The sequence below is a fragment of the Onychostoma macrolepis genome, chromosome 02 (assembly GCF_012432095.1).
Source record: "Onychostoma macrolepis isolate SWU-2019 chromosome 02, ASM1243209v1, whole genome shotgun sequence".
NCBI lineage: Eukaryota > Metazoa > Chordata > Actinopteri > Cypriniformes > Cyprinidae > Onychostoma > Onychostoma macrolepis.
The window spans coordinates 33,683,663-33,699,751 of record NC_081156.1 but is presented as its reverse complement, the minus strand read 5'-3'; the positions used below and the strand labels follow the sequence as shown (position 1 = coordinate 33,699,751).

The 16,089-nt window shown below is 34.8% G+C and overlaps 2 protein-coding genes across 3 annotated transcripts in view; one reads left to right on the top strand and one right to left on the bottom strand.

Annotated features, from left to right (window-relative positions):
* Nucleotides 1–8,569, top strand: part of rab8a (RAB8A, member RAS oncogene family) — a 12,446-nt gene extending 3,877 nt beyond the window's left edge. Inside the window, exons 7-8 of one of the 2 annotated variants that reach the window (XM_058793317.1) lie at nucleotides 2,703–2,753; nucleotides 5,349–8,569. In XM_058793317.1, coding sequence (XP_058649300.1) covers nucleotides 2,703–2,753; nucleotides 5,349–5,441 — 144 coding nt within the window. In that variant the 3' untranslated portion in view covers nucleotides 5,442–8,569. The remainder of the gene's footprint in view (nucleotides 1–2,702; nucleotides 2,754–5,348) is intronic. The other variant, XM_058793308.1, reaches the window with a different exon arrangement.
* cib3 (calcium and integrin binding family member 3) overlaps nucleotides 1–16,089 on the bottom strand; it is a 23,168-nt gene extending 7,079 nt beyond the window's left edge. Inside the window, 7 exon segments of the mRNA XM_058793328.1 lie at nucleotides 8,742–8,843; nucleotides 10,119–10,314; nucleotides 12,757–12,904; nucleotides 14,840–14,951; nucleotides 15,111–15,145; nucleotides 15,942–16,019; nucleotides 16,021–16,089. Coding sequence (XP_058649311.1) covers nucleotides 8,822–8,843; nucleotides 10,119–10,314; nucleotides 12,757–12,904; nucleotides 14,840–14,951; nucleotides 15,111–15,145; nucleotides 15,942–16,019; nucleotides 16,021–16,089 — 660 coding nt within the window. The 3' untranslated portion in view covers nucleotides 8,742–8,821.

Sequence of the window (16,089 nt, the reverse complement as noted above, 5' to 3'; positions counted from 1 at the left end):
TTGTTACATCTACAATTGGTTGTTTGTCATGTTTTAATGCATTATATACAGTGGAAAGTATTCAGACCCCTTAAATTTTTCACTCTTTGTTATATTGCAGCCATTTGCTAAAATCATTTAAGTTAATTTTTTTTCCCTCATTAATGTACACACAGCACCCCATATTGACAGAAAAACACAGAATTGTTGACATTTTGCAGATTTATTAAAAACTGAAATATCACATGGTCCTAAGTATTCAGACCCTTTGCTCAGTATTTAGTAGAAGCACCCTTTTGATCTAATACAGCCATGAGTCTTTTTGGGAAAGATGCAACAAGTTTTTCACACCTGGATTTGGGGATCCTCTGCCATTCCTCCTTGCAGATCCTCTCCAGTTCTGTCAGGTTGGATGTAGGGCTGCAACAACGAATCGATTAAATCGATAAAAATCGATTACTAAAAGCGTTGGCAACGAATTTCATAATCGATTCGTTGTGTCGCGCGACGCAGAGACGTTTGATTATTAAAAAAAAAAAAAAAAAACTTTAGTTGAGCGCGGAGCGGAGTGAACACACTCGGTCTCTCGCGCACGGATGCTAGTAGAGTTTGGCGCCTCATAAATAAAAACAAAAAGTAAAAAAAAAAAAACGAGCGGAGGTAGAGGAAAGATACATGGCGGAGGCAGAGAAATCCGTGCGACCCAAGTCATCCAAGGTGTGGGAGCAGGGGCGGCGTTGCGTATGGCAGTGTATGGCAGTTGCCATACTCTAGCCCAGTCAGGTGCTGTGAAAAATTATCCAAACTTGAGTCGCTTATAATTCGTTTTATTATTTTAAATCAGAGAGTTTTAAAAATAGTAAACCAATGATAAGCATTAAAATAACTTGTCAGTAAAACTTAACGCCATTGGATCATCGAGCTCTCAGCGAGACCTCGTAACTTCACCCGCCTCCGTTCAGATTGACGCGCGCACAGCCTGGAGAAGATGAGATCTCTGCTTTTCGCAATGCAAGGGTGAATAAATAATTGGTGTTTGAATAGTACAGCGTTTTCTTTACTCAAACACTATGTCAGTAAAGGATAATGTTTTGTGTGTTTGAAGAGTGGAGAAGAATTAGTTATTTGCTGTCTATATACGTTTTAAATATCCTGTGCATTATGTGCATAAGCGCTTAATTTGAGATTTTGGCCAAGTGTATTAAACAACAAGAAAAACTAAGCGCCCATATAGCTACAATCAAAGTTATATAACCTGTAAAAGTTGATGAAAGCATAATGCACTTAATGCACTTATGCACTGCATAACAGTTACAGCCGTTCTAACGACAGACAAAACACTCCATCTCCGTCATTCTCTGGTCAAAACATTATTAACTCCATTTGAGCTTGATTTTCATATAATGTTAAGTGCAGGTGTCTGATACAATACCAACGCTAACGACGCAGTGTTGTTAAATTATTTAATTTTTGCACTCCCCTATATATAAAGTCTATATATTTGGCAGATGTAAAGCATACATGTGTATGTTTTTGTGTTAGTCCATTTTATTTTATTTTATTATTATTATAACAGCTCAGGGATGTTCAAGGAGCAACATGTTTGTGCACTTTCTAAAGATTTTAGTTCTGTTTTTGAATAAAGGGTTGGAAATGAATGCTTTTTGTTTTTAATCCGATTCATCGATTAATCGAAAAATAATCGACAGATTAATCGATTATTAAAATAATCGTTAGTTGCAGCCCTAAAAAGGTTATAATATAATTAAAAGTTACTGTAGTACAAACAGTGAAGCATGGGTTCAATTCTCATGGAAATGCATGAACTGATAAAATGTATAGTTTAAATGCATTGCATTTCACTTTGGATAAGTGTCTGAAAATGCATTCATGTAAGTGTAAGTCTATTTATTTTTAAATATAAAATAAACATTGAAATTGACATTTTTGGCCATTGCATCTCACTGCTTTTTGTCTCTAGCATTTTCCGCGTAAGTGTTGTTGTGCTTTTAATACAACATGTCCAGTAAATAATATTTTTGAATACAAAAGCATGTGTTATGTGAACTTTTATTATTGTTGTCTAAACTACCAGTAACCTAACTACTAGTCATTTTGAAAATGTGTAGTATTGCACATCCTTACCAATAATGGTTGCATATTCAACGGCAAATTATTACAGCTCATGTTCTTGTATGTTTTCAACCCAGCATGCATCAGCGGATGTAGAAAAATGATTTTGGGGAACAAATGTGACATCAATGAGAAGAGGCAGGTGTCTAAAGACAGAGGCGAGAAGGTGAGCAGACCATGTTCTCTTATACCCCTTTTCTTTCCCAAACAACAGTTTTCTAGTGTAATATTATTTAACTTTCATTGTATAAGACTCTACAGCAATGATACCACCTTCCACAAGAATGTGTTTAGTTAATTTATCTACCTGCATTACCACAAATGGCTAGATCTGCTAAACAGTCTGTAATCATCCAGAGAAATCATACTTGTATTTTATATAATGGAATCTGCATGTACTCATTTAGCTGGCGTTAGAGTATGGCATCAAGTTCATGGAGGCGAGTCACGAAGGCTAATATCAATGTTGAGAACGTAAGTGTAAATGGCTTTTATGATTAATCCTCGTTTCATTTCCTTATCATATCTGCAGCAGATTGAACGGTTAAAGGTCTAATTGAGACATAATGATGTTTTCTGCTCTACTGCAGGCATTCTTAACGCTCGCCAGAGACATAAAAGCAAAGATGGACACGAAATTGGTGAGATTTTCCCTTTCTGTGCTTTTAGTTTTGTGTAAAATGAATTTAGATTGAAAATTGGGTAACACTTTACAATAAGGTTTCTTTAGTTATCATTAGTTAACATGAACTAACAAAGAACAATATTACTACACTATTTATTCCTTTCAGCATATATACTAATGCATTTTAAGATCAAAGTTGTATCTATTAACATTAGTTTATGCACTTTGAATTAAGTGACATTAACAAAGGTTAATATTTGCTGTAAAAATATCTGTTCTTTGTAAGTTCATTAGTTAATGCATCAGTGTTAACAAGTGAGACAACTAGCATGTGAACCGTAATATGCATGTCACATGAGCTGTGTTACATGATTAATCGATTGCTATACATTTATCAAGTTGATTTTGCATTAAGTCAACTTTTGGATGTCTTATTAAATTGTAAATAATGAAAATTTTGATAACACTTTGCTTAAAGCCTTTATAGCATTTTTTTTTAGCCTTAATGTATGTTGAATTGCATTATAAGTTTTCATAAATAATTGTAACCAAAGTTAAAATGCATTATAATATTTGCAGATTCCTTGTTACATCTACAATTGGTTGTTTGTCATGTTTTAATGCATTATATACAGTGGGTACGGAAAGTATTCAGACCCCCTTAAATTTTTCACTCTTTGTTATATTGCAGCCATTTGCTAAAATCATTTAAGTTAATTTTTTTTCCCTCATTAATGTACACACAGCACCCCATATTGACAGAAAAACACAGAATTGTTGACATTTTTGCAGATTTATTAAAAACTGAAATATCACATGGTCCTAAGTATTCAGACCCTTTGCTCAGTATTTAGTAGAAGCACCCTTTTGATCTAATACAGCCATGAGTCTTTTTGGGAAAGATGCAACAAGTTTTTCACACCTGGATTTGGGGATCCTCTGCCATTCCTCCTTGCAGATCCTCTCCAGTTCTGTCAGGTTGGATGGTAAACGTTGGTGGACAGCCATTTTTAGGTCTCTCCAGAGATGCTCAATTGGGTTTAAGTCAGGGCTCTGGCTGGGCCATTCAAGAACAGTCACGGAGTTGTTGTGAAGCCACTCCGTTATTTTAGCTGTGTGCTTAGGGTCATTGTCTTGTTGGAAGGTAAACCTTCGGCCCAGTCTGAGGTCCTGAGCACTCTGGAGAAGGTTTTCGTCCAGGATATCCCTGTACTTGGCCGCATTCATCTTTCCCTCGATTGCAACCAGTCGTCCTGTCCCTGCAGCTGAAAAACACCCCCACAGCATGATGCTGCCACCACCATGCTTCACTGTTGGGACTGTATTGGACAGGTGATGAGCAGTGCCTGGTTTTCTCCACACATACCGCTTAGAATTAAGGCCAGAAAGTTCTATCTTGGTCTCATCAGACCAGAGAATCTTATTTCTCACCATCTTGAGTCCTCCATGCGGGCTTTCATGTGTCTTGCACTGAGGAGAGGCTTCCGTCGGGCCACTCTGCCATAAAGCCCCGACTGGTGGAGGGCTGCAGTGATGGTTGACTTTCTACAACTTTCTCCCATCTCCTGACTGCATCTCTGGAGCTCAGCCACAGTGATCTTTGGGTTCTTCTTTACCTCTCTCACCAAGGCTCTTCTCCCCCGATAGCTCAGTTTGGCGGACGGCCAGCTCTAGGAAGGGTTCTGGTCGTCCCAAACGCGTCTTCCATTTAAGGATTATGGAGGCCACTGTGCTCTTAGGAACCTTAAGTGCAGCAGAAATTTTTTTGTAACCTTGGCCAGATCTGTGCCTTGCCACAATTCTGTCTCTGAGCTCTTCAGGCAGTTCCTTTGACCTCATGATTCTCATTTGCTCTGACATGCACTGTGAGCTGTAAGGTCTTATATAGACAGGTGTGTGGCTTTCCTAATCAAGTCCAATCAGTATAATCAAACACAGCTGGACTCAAATGAAGGTGTAGAACCATCTCAAGGATGATCAGAAGAAATGGACAGCACCTGAGTTAAATATATGAGTGTCACAGCAAAGGGTCTGAATACTTAGGACCATGTGATATTTCAGTTTTTCTTTTTAATAAATCTGCAAAATGTCAACAATTCTGTGTTTTTCTGTCAATATGGGGTGCTGTGTGTACATTGAGGAAAAAAAATGAACTTAAATGATTTTAGCAAATGGCTGCAATATAACAAAGAGTGAAAAATTTAAGGGGGTCTGAATACTTTCCATACCCACTGTATTTTCATAAATTGTTATAAATGTTAAAATGCATTGTAATATTTGAAGATACGTTTTTACATCTGAAATGTTTTTTTTTTTTTTTGCATTATATTTTCTCATGGTGCAGCAATGAATAGATAAGTCTTATAACTGTCTTAATTATTAATAAGATCATACAATGCATTGTGAGGCATGATTAATGCATTAAAAATACTTTATTATTTAATTATTATTTATATATAAAGGCTTCAAGTAAAGTGTTACCACAATTTTCCTTTTGGATGAATGAATCCAATGTCCCATGCTCAGTATTGGCACAATTTCTGGCTAGCTTGAGTTGCAGTAATCAAGAGAATCTGGAGTCTGATGAGTTTTTTTTTCTTTGATCACACAGGAGGGGAACAATCCTCAGAGCAGCAACCATGGAGTGAAAATTACCACTGAACAGCAGAAAAAGAGCAGCTTCTTTCGCTGTGTGCTACTGTGAAGACCAAGGCCTTACTGTCCGCCGCCCGTGGGCTGGACACGACTGGACTATGCTCTCCCTCTTAGCACTCCTCCTCCTTCCTCTTTTATCCCACCTCTCCTTCTCTGTCGCACTCTTCTTCCAGCCCTAGGGCAGTCGGAGTTCCTGGCTCCTCTTATCTTCTTCCATTGACAGATTAGCGATGCCACTTCCTCTCGCTTATGACCCTTCCCTGACGAAACCATGGTGGGAAAGCATTGGTTCTACAAGTCAAGGTGAAGAACTGGGTGCTGATGCATCGTCGCAATCGTTCCAGCAGCAAACGTGCACCTAAAGAAGGTCCCACATTTTTGTTTCAATCGCTCGTTTTGAGCGCACAACTGCCAAAATTGATCCATGCGGATCTGGAAGCAGTCGTGATTCTGGGTCAGGCCGCAGAGCGTGATCTGATATTGAGCCGGTTTGAGAGTTACGTGGGACTTTCTTCATCATTCCATTTTATTTTCGGCCCTCATGCATTCTTCGACAATCACATGACCTTATTGTAAGTAGAGGAATATTATAACCCACCTCTTAGATGCTTTTTCCTTTCTTTCATTTAAAACAACAAAAAAAAACATTTAGCTGTTTTTGTACCCGGGTTTACTTCTCAGACCTGTTACGCAAAAATGTTGCGTTCGCAAACTTGGTGCAGTCAAGGTTTCATATTAAACGAATGAAGATCCTGCTTTTTATTCATCAAGACATGTTTGCTGCCTCGTTAAAACTAACCTCCCCTTTTTTTTAACATGCACACGAAGCTATTTCCAAATAGTTCAGTTTTTTATGCAGTAGTGCTAGCTTTTGTTTTAACATTCCTTCGAATAAATCCAAAGCTCAGGTCTTTCTTTTATTACGACCTGAAAATGGCCCAGCAGGAAAGAGTTCTTTAATTAAAAACACTTGAATTGAATCGACTAGTGTGATCAAATGAAACTGACACGTAGCCCTTGATAGGAAGTGAAAATCCTGAGCTTGTAGTATTAACAAATATGCGTAACCAAAAGCAATGAGAAAGGGTGACTGTGTAACCTGAAAAGCAGAGCTATACTTGAGAAAGCACCTCCCGTATACAGATGTCCATGCACTTTATCAGTATCTTTTGTGTTGAGTGTAGTTTGTGCCAAGTGATAGTTTTGCATCATAAAGACAAGCGTTTTTACATGGTTCCATGGAGTATGCCGAATTCATATTCGTTTTGAGATTAAGGCGTTTTCATTCCCCCAAAAGTTTTCTAGGAACATTTCTACTAGTCTTGCATTATCAGTTATCCTGATAGTAAGCCAAAGCTGCTTTTATGCATTGGCTGCTATTGGTGCAGTTTGAATAAATAGTCTTCTATCAGTTGTGTTTTGTTAATTTGTTCATATTTCTCATGTATTTTGAACGGACTGTACGTGTAGCATCTGAATTACAGTCCTACAGCATGTCAGTCCCAATTAGTTTGGGTTGCACAGTGTAAAAACAAACAGATTTGGTTCATATGACTAGGATTAACTACCCAGAATACAGTAATCCACCATTCCTAGGTTCTGAATAGTGTGTTGTTGTCATAAGCACATGCTTATAATTAATGCTAGAGAGCTGTACTGCCCTTCAAAAGCAAACTGCAGTTGGATATGAGAGTCAAACCCACCTGTCACAAGAGAAAATGTGTGGTTTTTCCTTTGCTCTGCAGTATACTCAAATGTACATTTTGTAGTCATATTGTAAAATGAAACATGTCAGTTGGTGCAGTTGTGTTCACCAGCAATAGGTCAGGAAACTTTACCTAAAGCTTCAGCACCCATTAGATTTAAGAGAGAAAAAAAAATCTCCATTTATAAAAATCCAAATAAGAACACATTCAGGTCAAATTTCACCACAAAAACCAGTTCATTTTGCATTTTGTTATTTTCATGACAAGCATGTGTTTCTGATTCTTATGACTGTACCACACAAACATTAAGTATATACATAAAGCTGTTTACATATCAAGACAATGTGTGTTGTACCAGCTTTAAAAAAAAAAATCATTGACATGCCTTTTATTTAATTTTTTACATACTGAGAATTCATGAAGTGAGTTGTCATGAAAATGTCACAAAAATGTTCTATATATATTCCATATGATTTGGGGTGAAACGTGACCTGAATGTGTCTTTAAGAGATTAAAAGGCTGAGAAGCACAGTGTTTGACTGTTTTCGAGGCAGAAGTGCATGACATTCTCTTCTTGCTGCAATATGGCGCATCCTAAAAATGGCCACTTCCCTTTTCTTTTTCCGAGCTTGATTGTCGATCGATTTGAAATGACTTCCTGTTTGCACCTTGTTCTCTTTCCACCTCGAGGAGATGCTGTTTTGCGTTAGAAGCTGTATGTCGGTGTAACGGTATATATCTTCATCTGTACCCACAGCATCTCTCTTCTCTCCCTGTCCAATAATGTCCCCAACTTGCCGTTTGTCTTAATAACTAATACTTGATCTTTCATTTTGGATCTATGCATCATGAAGGTGATACTGTTGACCTCCTGTATGTTTTGTTTGTGTGTGTTTATTTTCTATAGACGTCTTGTACATGGTCTGTTCTGAGCTTTAGAGGACAGTCTGCTGTTTAAAACATGTTAATGGACCTCAGACGAAATTGATTCTGGCCTTAGGGTGTTTTAAAGTGATGGAATAAAATGCAAAATATAACAGACAGCTGGCAAAACATTTTTATTTGATTTGCAAACAAACCAAGTGGAAAAGAACATTAGCAAACAGGTACTGCTTTCTGTCTTAACAAACGGCTTTGCAGTCATGTGTTTATTGAGCAGTGATACGTACGTCTGTCGATCTCAGTTTTTGCTGTTTATTTTTGTCTTTCTCGTATTGATTTGAAACGACTGTCATCCATATCATTTACAGATTCTTTTTATATGACCATGTTTTCATTTGTCGATTGTGATGTAACTGGGGAGATCGGTAAATTACATTTTGGTATAAAAAAGAAACAATTGTAAATAACTCTAAAAAGAGATCTACTTAAATTGTACTGTACTTTCTAAAAACATTGAAAAACTGATCTACAGTTTTTGTAGATATCTGTACTTTTGATTTATTAAAATAAGATTCTTTTAAGAGATGGATTTAGTGTGTGTGTGTTTAATATTGACGGATGAATTATTTTCACAGCTTTTCAAGTACATTATTGTTATGTTTTAAGAATCCTTATATTTTTTAATATTGGATATACATTCTTCTTATATTTGTACGGGTGCCTTCTTTAAAGAAATTGGTAATGTAAGCCAACATCTGTACCTGACTTCTGAATCTGCAGGGAAAGATCTTACATCATCTTTAGAAAGTGATTTTCCTGTCATTCAGTGTCCAGATGATCTTCATATCCTGATGTGGAAGGTGCTAGAAGAGAGATGATCGAGACATTTTCAGGGTTGAAAACATGAACAGCCAGCTCTATCAAAATCATCTGTACACTGTTCATTAGTCAAATGTGTACATGCTGAAAAGATGAAACCATTTTCATTAAGATATTGCTAAATTTTACGAATAATTCCAAGTAAACAAGTAACATAGAATTAAATGTGAACTTTTGATGTAGAAAGGCTAAAATTGTATTTCCAGCAAAATTTATTGTTTTATTTACAACCAAAAATGTCACTGAAATTCAAAATGATTTAATATTATATAACGTCTAGGCCTTGTTGTACATACAATATGTGATATTGATTTTATTTAATTGGTGAAACCACCTGTCAATAGGCTAGAAATATCTGATTTAAGTGATTTTAAATTGTAAAAGAATAAAAACATTTATTTATTTAAAAAAATAAACCCTCATAAAAGTGAAAAATGCCCCTGAAAATCAAAACGAGGGGGCAAATGTTGGTCTTTAATGGAAAAGCATGTAGACCCAACAAATCAACATATTAATGTCATAGATGCTGAAAGCAGAGTTTAAGTGGTATTAAACCAGGATATTCCTTTAAAATGGTAAAAATCTGCTTAATAATTGCATTGGTAATAAACTGAAATTTGTTTAACTAAAGCACTAAAATTACAAAGTGGAAATAAATAAAAATTAAACATAAAAATAAATTAAACCTTAATTTTAACCTAAACCTAAAATTACTAAAAGATTAAACTAAAATCAAAAACAGAAAATATTAAAATAAAAACTAATTAAAAAAAATAACTATAGTAGCATATAAATACTAAAATAATGCTGATTTGAAAGGACCAGTATTTTAGTTGCACTGAGATATTATAATTTTTATATTTTATATTTATAATTTTTATACTTTTATATTTTCAGTTTTCATTTTTTGGTGATATATCTATATAGTTTTTATTCTTATAGTATTGTATTATGATATAGTATTTTATTTTATTTTGATTTTAGATTTAGTTATTTTAATACATCAAATTAAACTAAAAATGAGAAATGTTGCCATGGCAACTAGTTGAAATAAAATACTTTTTTTATTGAATTTCAGTTAAAGTTTTATTTCATGTAACAAATTGTTTTAGTTTTATTTAACTGTAATAATCATGTTCCAATCCGAAATTATTTATTTAATTAAATCCAAAGCATCATTCTCTTACAGTTTTCATTCCAAACTGGTTTTAACAAACCCCGCAAAAGGTTAAGCATCATTTACAGCGTGGAGTTGTTACCTGAGGAAGTCAGGCGCTCTCACTATCATGTGCTGGAAATCCTCTAGAGACAGACGGCCGTCATTGTCCAGATCAGCTTCATCCATCACCTTCTCACACACCATCCTCACCTCATCCTCGGTCAGCTCGTTACGCGTCAGTTTATTTAAGGTTTTCTCCAGATCTGATTTACAGATGAAGTCATCGTTGTTGAAGTCTAGAGGGAAGAACTGTGTTAGAAAACAGCTTTTAAAAAGCACTAGTCATGTAGAAAATCATTTGGATAATAATAATGTTGTATTTATCACTAATAGCTAGCACATTCACAGACCCCAAGGCATTTCACAATGTATAACCAAAAGAAAAATGATTTACAGATTTATTAATTTATCGACCAATTTTTTCTTACTTTTTACTATTTTAATCATAAATTAAACAATTTTTGGTAACACTTTATTTTAATGTCTCTTAACTAGTTTCTTATTAGCATGCATACTACTACACTGTAAAAAGTGAAAGTTGACAACTTAAAAAAATTGAGGAAACCCCTTGCCTTAAAATTTTTAAGTAAATGATAACTTGAATTGAACTGTCAAGTTCACTTAACGTTTTTTTTTTAAATTATTATGTACTTAATAACTTTAAGGCGAGGGGTTTCCTCAATTTTTTTAAGTTAAGTCAACTTCACTTTTTACAGTGTAGAATATTAGCCATTTATTAGTAGTAATTAAGCACTTTTAATGCTTTATTCTACATGAGCATATTCTACATCCCTAATCCTACCTAATAACTAAACTTAACAACTACCGCACTAACTATTAATAAACAGCAAATTAGGAATTTATTAGAAGTCGTAGTTAATAGTAAATAAGTGTTATCCAATTTTTAATATTTGTTTATTTGTCTAAATTTTATTATTGAGAATTGTTATAAATGAGAATATATTTTTAATCTTTTTATTTTATTTTTAACATATTTTATTTATTTTATACGGGGCACCCATGATATTCCACCACACTTTGTTTTTAATATTCTCAACAATGAATCCTTCGGTGCGTTGCGTCTGAATAAGATGCATAATTCCAGCATATTCTCTTGTTGAAATCATTGTTCTCTATTGTTTGAGAGCGTTATCATTTACCCCGTGTTAATGTTGCATGAGTACAGAGTTTTTTCTGATGACAGCAGCAGATCAGATTCTCTGAGATCTTTTATTCTGTTGTTTAATTAGACAGCTGCAAGCTTTTCATAGGTAGTTCCCTCTTTAATGAACGTGTGAATTATTGATATTCATATGTCAGTTAAGGTTCTGCAGGTTCATCTCTACATGAATAGTAACAGAAAATTGAGGTCAGGTCATAGTATCAAATGGTTTCGTGCGCTGCCAGAACAAATTGACTTATAACCTCATGTACTTTTCAGGGTTATTATTGTTAACTAAAACTATTAAAAACATTTGTGTCAATTGAAAATCATTAGATAAAAAAAAAAAAAAAATTTAACTAAACTAAACAAAAATCGGAAAAGCACTAACTTTAGTGGAAATAAACTTAACCTTAATAGTAGGCCTAAATATTGAAAAATAAATAAAACATATAACTACAAAAAAGACAAACTAATTAATAAAAACTACACTAGTATACAAATAACTAATTAACATTGGTCCTTTTAGGTGATTATTTACTTATCCTCTTTCTAAAGTTTTCATTAAAAAGGCGTTTGTTTTAATAAACACTTTCTTAATGAATTAGTTGACATACTTTTAAACATTCTTTATAATGTTTTTAAAAGATTCATGAGTTTTGGTAACATGACTGAGAAAAATGAATCAAACTTTCGCTTAGTAACCTTGTAAAAAAGTATTGTTTGATTATTCAGTGTTGAACAGTGTAAAAAAAATTCATTCCAAATCAGTTAACTCACCAGTTTAGCTAACCCCACAAATGGTTGATTATTTTATATGGAAGCAAAATGTTTATTTAAAACTGACCATAGATTTTAAAAGCGTAATAGGCCTTCAGGTCCCGTGGTGCCATTTCACTCAGCACTGAAAACATGTCCAGAAAGTCGTCCAGAGTCATGTTTCCTTCTCCATCCTCTGAAAAACCTCAGCGATCCTCTGCCTGAACGGATTGTCCTACAAAAAGACAATTTAAAAAAAAAAAAATTTAACTAAACTAAACAAAAATCGGAAAAGCACTAACTTTAGTGGAAATAAACTTAACCTTAATAGTAGGCCTAAATATTGAAAAATAAATAAAACATATAACTACAAAAAGACAAACTAATTAATAAAAACTACACTAGTATACAAATAACTAATTAACATTGGTCCTTTTAGGTGATTATTTACTTATCCTCTTTCTAAAGTTTTCATTAAAAAGGCGTTTGTTTTAATAAACACTTTCTTAATGAATTAGTTGACATACTTTTAAACATTCTTTATAATGTTTTTAAAAGATTCATGAGTTTTGGTAACATGACTGAGAAAAATGAATCAAACTTTCGCTTAGTAACCTTGTAAAAAAGTATTGTTTGATTATTCAGTGTTGAACAGTGTAAAAAAAATTCATTCCAAATCAGTTAACTCACCAGTTTAGCTAACCCCACAAATGGTTGATTATTTTATATGGAAGCAAAATGTTTATTTAAAACTGACCATAGATTTTAAAAGCGTAATAGGCCTTCAGGTCCCGTGGTGCCATTTCACTCAGCACTGAAAACATGTCCAGAAAGTCGTCCAGAGTCATGTTTCCTTCTCCATCCTCTGAAAAAACCTCAGCGATCCTCTGCCTGAACGGATTGTCCTACAAAAAAGACAATTTAAAAAAAAATAAAAATAAAAATCCTCCAAAATAACCTAGACTACAAACTGTTGGTTCTAATTCATATGAATTCATAAAATGTCATTCGTACGTTTCCGTACGATCACAGCGACGGTTATTTTTAGGGCCGTGGTTTGGAATGGACTTTTTTCTAAAAATCGTATGTTTTTCGATTCACGTCGTACGAATTCATAGGAAATTGCCATCTAGTAAACCATTTTTATACTCTTTTTGATAGTTTTGATAGTGATACTTTTTGATAGCATATAAATCGTTATAGATCGTCTTTACCTTCTCGAGTCGATTACAAGCTGCATGTGCTAAAGAGCTGCTTCATTGTTGAAAACGACTGAAGACATCTGAATGTTTTGTTTCCTACAGTGGATTTTAGGTAAATATCCACCTCAACCAGAGCTCTTTTGTTCTTTTTGTTTTCTGTTTCTGTTTGTTTGTCGTTTTTGGGGCTGCTTCAACCCTCTGACACAAAAAAACAACCCGCGGCAACAGTTAAAGCGTTCACCCAGAAAAGAAAATTCTGTCATTAATTACTCACCCTCATGTCGTTCCAAACCCACAAGACCTTCGTTCATCTTCGGAACACAAATTAAGATATTTTTAATGAAATCTGAGAGCTCTCTGACCCTCCGTAGACAGCAATGTAAGTGCAATGTTCCCAGGAAACGTAGCAAGGACATCGGTAAAACAGTCCATGTGACATCAGTGGCTCAACTTCAATTTTGCAAATCTACAAGAATACTTTTTGTGCGCAAAGAAAACAAAAATAACAATTTATTCAACAATTCTTCTGCCCTAGTTACTGTCTTCTGCCATTTTTGAGAGTCCCCCGAAGGATGCGCGTGCTTTCCCCAGAACGTAATCAACATAATCAGCGTTCTTTATGCTTAGGAGAAAACATGAGCATGCTGAAAGTAAACAACACTGATTACATTGATTACGTTCATTGTTAGTTGCAACATTGCAGTTGTTGCTGTCTATGCATGGTGAGAGAGCTCTCAGATTTCATCAAATATATCTTAAAGTGCCCCTATTATGGGTTATGAAAGGTTCATATTTTGGTTTTGGGAGTCCCTAACAACAGGTTGACATGCATGCATGGTCAATAAATACTTTCAATTTCTTATAATATTACCTAATTTGCTCAACGACTCCCAAACGATTCTTAAACAATTCATTTTCCAAACCCCCCTAATCTGCCGTGATTGGTCGGTTTCATTTAAAGCAGCGTTTGTGAGCTTTTAACGCTCCAAAAGCGGCACCTAGTGGCAAAGAATGAATTTGCATTTTCATTCAGACCAACGCGAAAATACAAGTTTTCCCAGGTCTGTGGGCGGGCAATATGCTAATGTTTCATTTGGACTTCAACTTTGGGATTCCTTTTAAAAATCAGTCACTCTTTCTTTTGAGAGATAATAACTTTATACAAGGTGCACTTTCAGATTTAAAACTTTGCAGGATGTTTTCATTCACTTAGACAATGCATGAAAGGTCATTTTCAAAAATCCATAATAGGGGCACTTTTAATTTGTGTTCCGAAGATGAACAAAGTAATTAATGACAGAATTTTCATTTTGGGGTGAACTATCCATTTAAAACAGCGGACTTGGCAACATAGTGAATCTGGCATCACTGGTTCTGAATCCTGAACAGCTGAGAGAAAACACATCAGAATAAATGACAACTAATATAATTAGTATATAATTTCAGAATATAATTTCATTGTCTCAAATGCTTTAGGATTGTTTTTCTCTTTGCTAATACAAACACCCTCATTAAACTAAGCTAAGCTGCTGCTTCTCTTGAGTTAAGGGGATCTGATAACGCTTAACCTCACCAAGACTGCGATCAATTAGTAGGAGGTTCATAATTGATGAGGAACAGGAGTGAGATGCGGCGTACCTTCAGCTCCGGCATGCTGCCAATCAGCTCGTAGGGCAAACGCACTTCCGGTTGGTTCTTGTAGTCCAGCGGCACGAGCTGCGGAGCTAAATCACGGTATCGATGAAACAGTCTGAGCAAAGACGACAAACATTCATTGACAGCTCTTCTCAACTAATAGCCTACTTTTTATCACGTAAGTCTGTAATATGACATCTTCATACTGTTTATATGAGTGATAACTAGCCACATAAAACCAGCAAGTATTTTAATAAGTAGAGCTCTATCTCACCTCAGAATTTCTTTTCTGGTGAAATAAGTGCAGTCCTACAAAAATAAGAGAAGGAAAAACATGCAATTATTTATTTCTGCTCAAATTACCTTCATGTGAATGCTTTATAATTGCGTGAGGAAAATGATGAGGTGCAAACAAGATACAACTATTTGAAAATCTGGAATCTGAGGGTGCAAAAAAATCAAAATATTGAGAAAATCACCTTTAAAGTTGTCCAAATAAAGTTCTATGCAATGCATATTACTAATCAAAAATTAAGTTTTGATATATTTACGGTAAGAAATTTACAAAATATCTTTACTTAATATCCTAATGGTTTTTGGCATAAAAGAAAAATCAATAATTTTGACCCATGCAATGTATTTTTGGCTATTGCTACAAATATACCCCAGCGACTTAAGACTGGTTTTGTGCTCCAGGGTCACAAATTGATCAGAAGTGACCGTAAAGACATTTATAAAGTTACAAAAGATTTCTATTTCAAATAAATTCTCTTCTTTTAAACTTTCTATTCATCAAAGAATGCTGAAAATATTCAGAAATGTTTCTTGAGCAGCAAATCAGCATATTAGAATGATTTCTGAAGGATCATGTGACACTGAAGATGCTGAAAATGCAGCTTTGATCACAGGAATAAATTACATTTTACAATATATTGCAACAGAAATAAGTTATTTAGTAATAATATTTTACAATATTACTGTTTTTGTCATATTTTTGATTGAATAAATGCAGCCTCAGTGAGCACTATTTTCGAAATCATTAAAAAATTCTTAGTGACCCTAAACTTTTGAACAGTATGGTGTGATATCTAAAATGATGACTGACCTGATATGCGTCCAGTTGCTGGGATGTAAAGATGGTCTGTTTGTTCCCCATTCTTGCAGCTCCATGGCAAACTGGCTCTCGACTGCAGCCGGATGCCAGCAGATATTTCAGATATGAAATACTGGCACAAAGGGCCGCAGTGAGACAT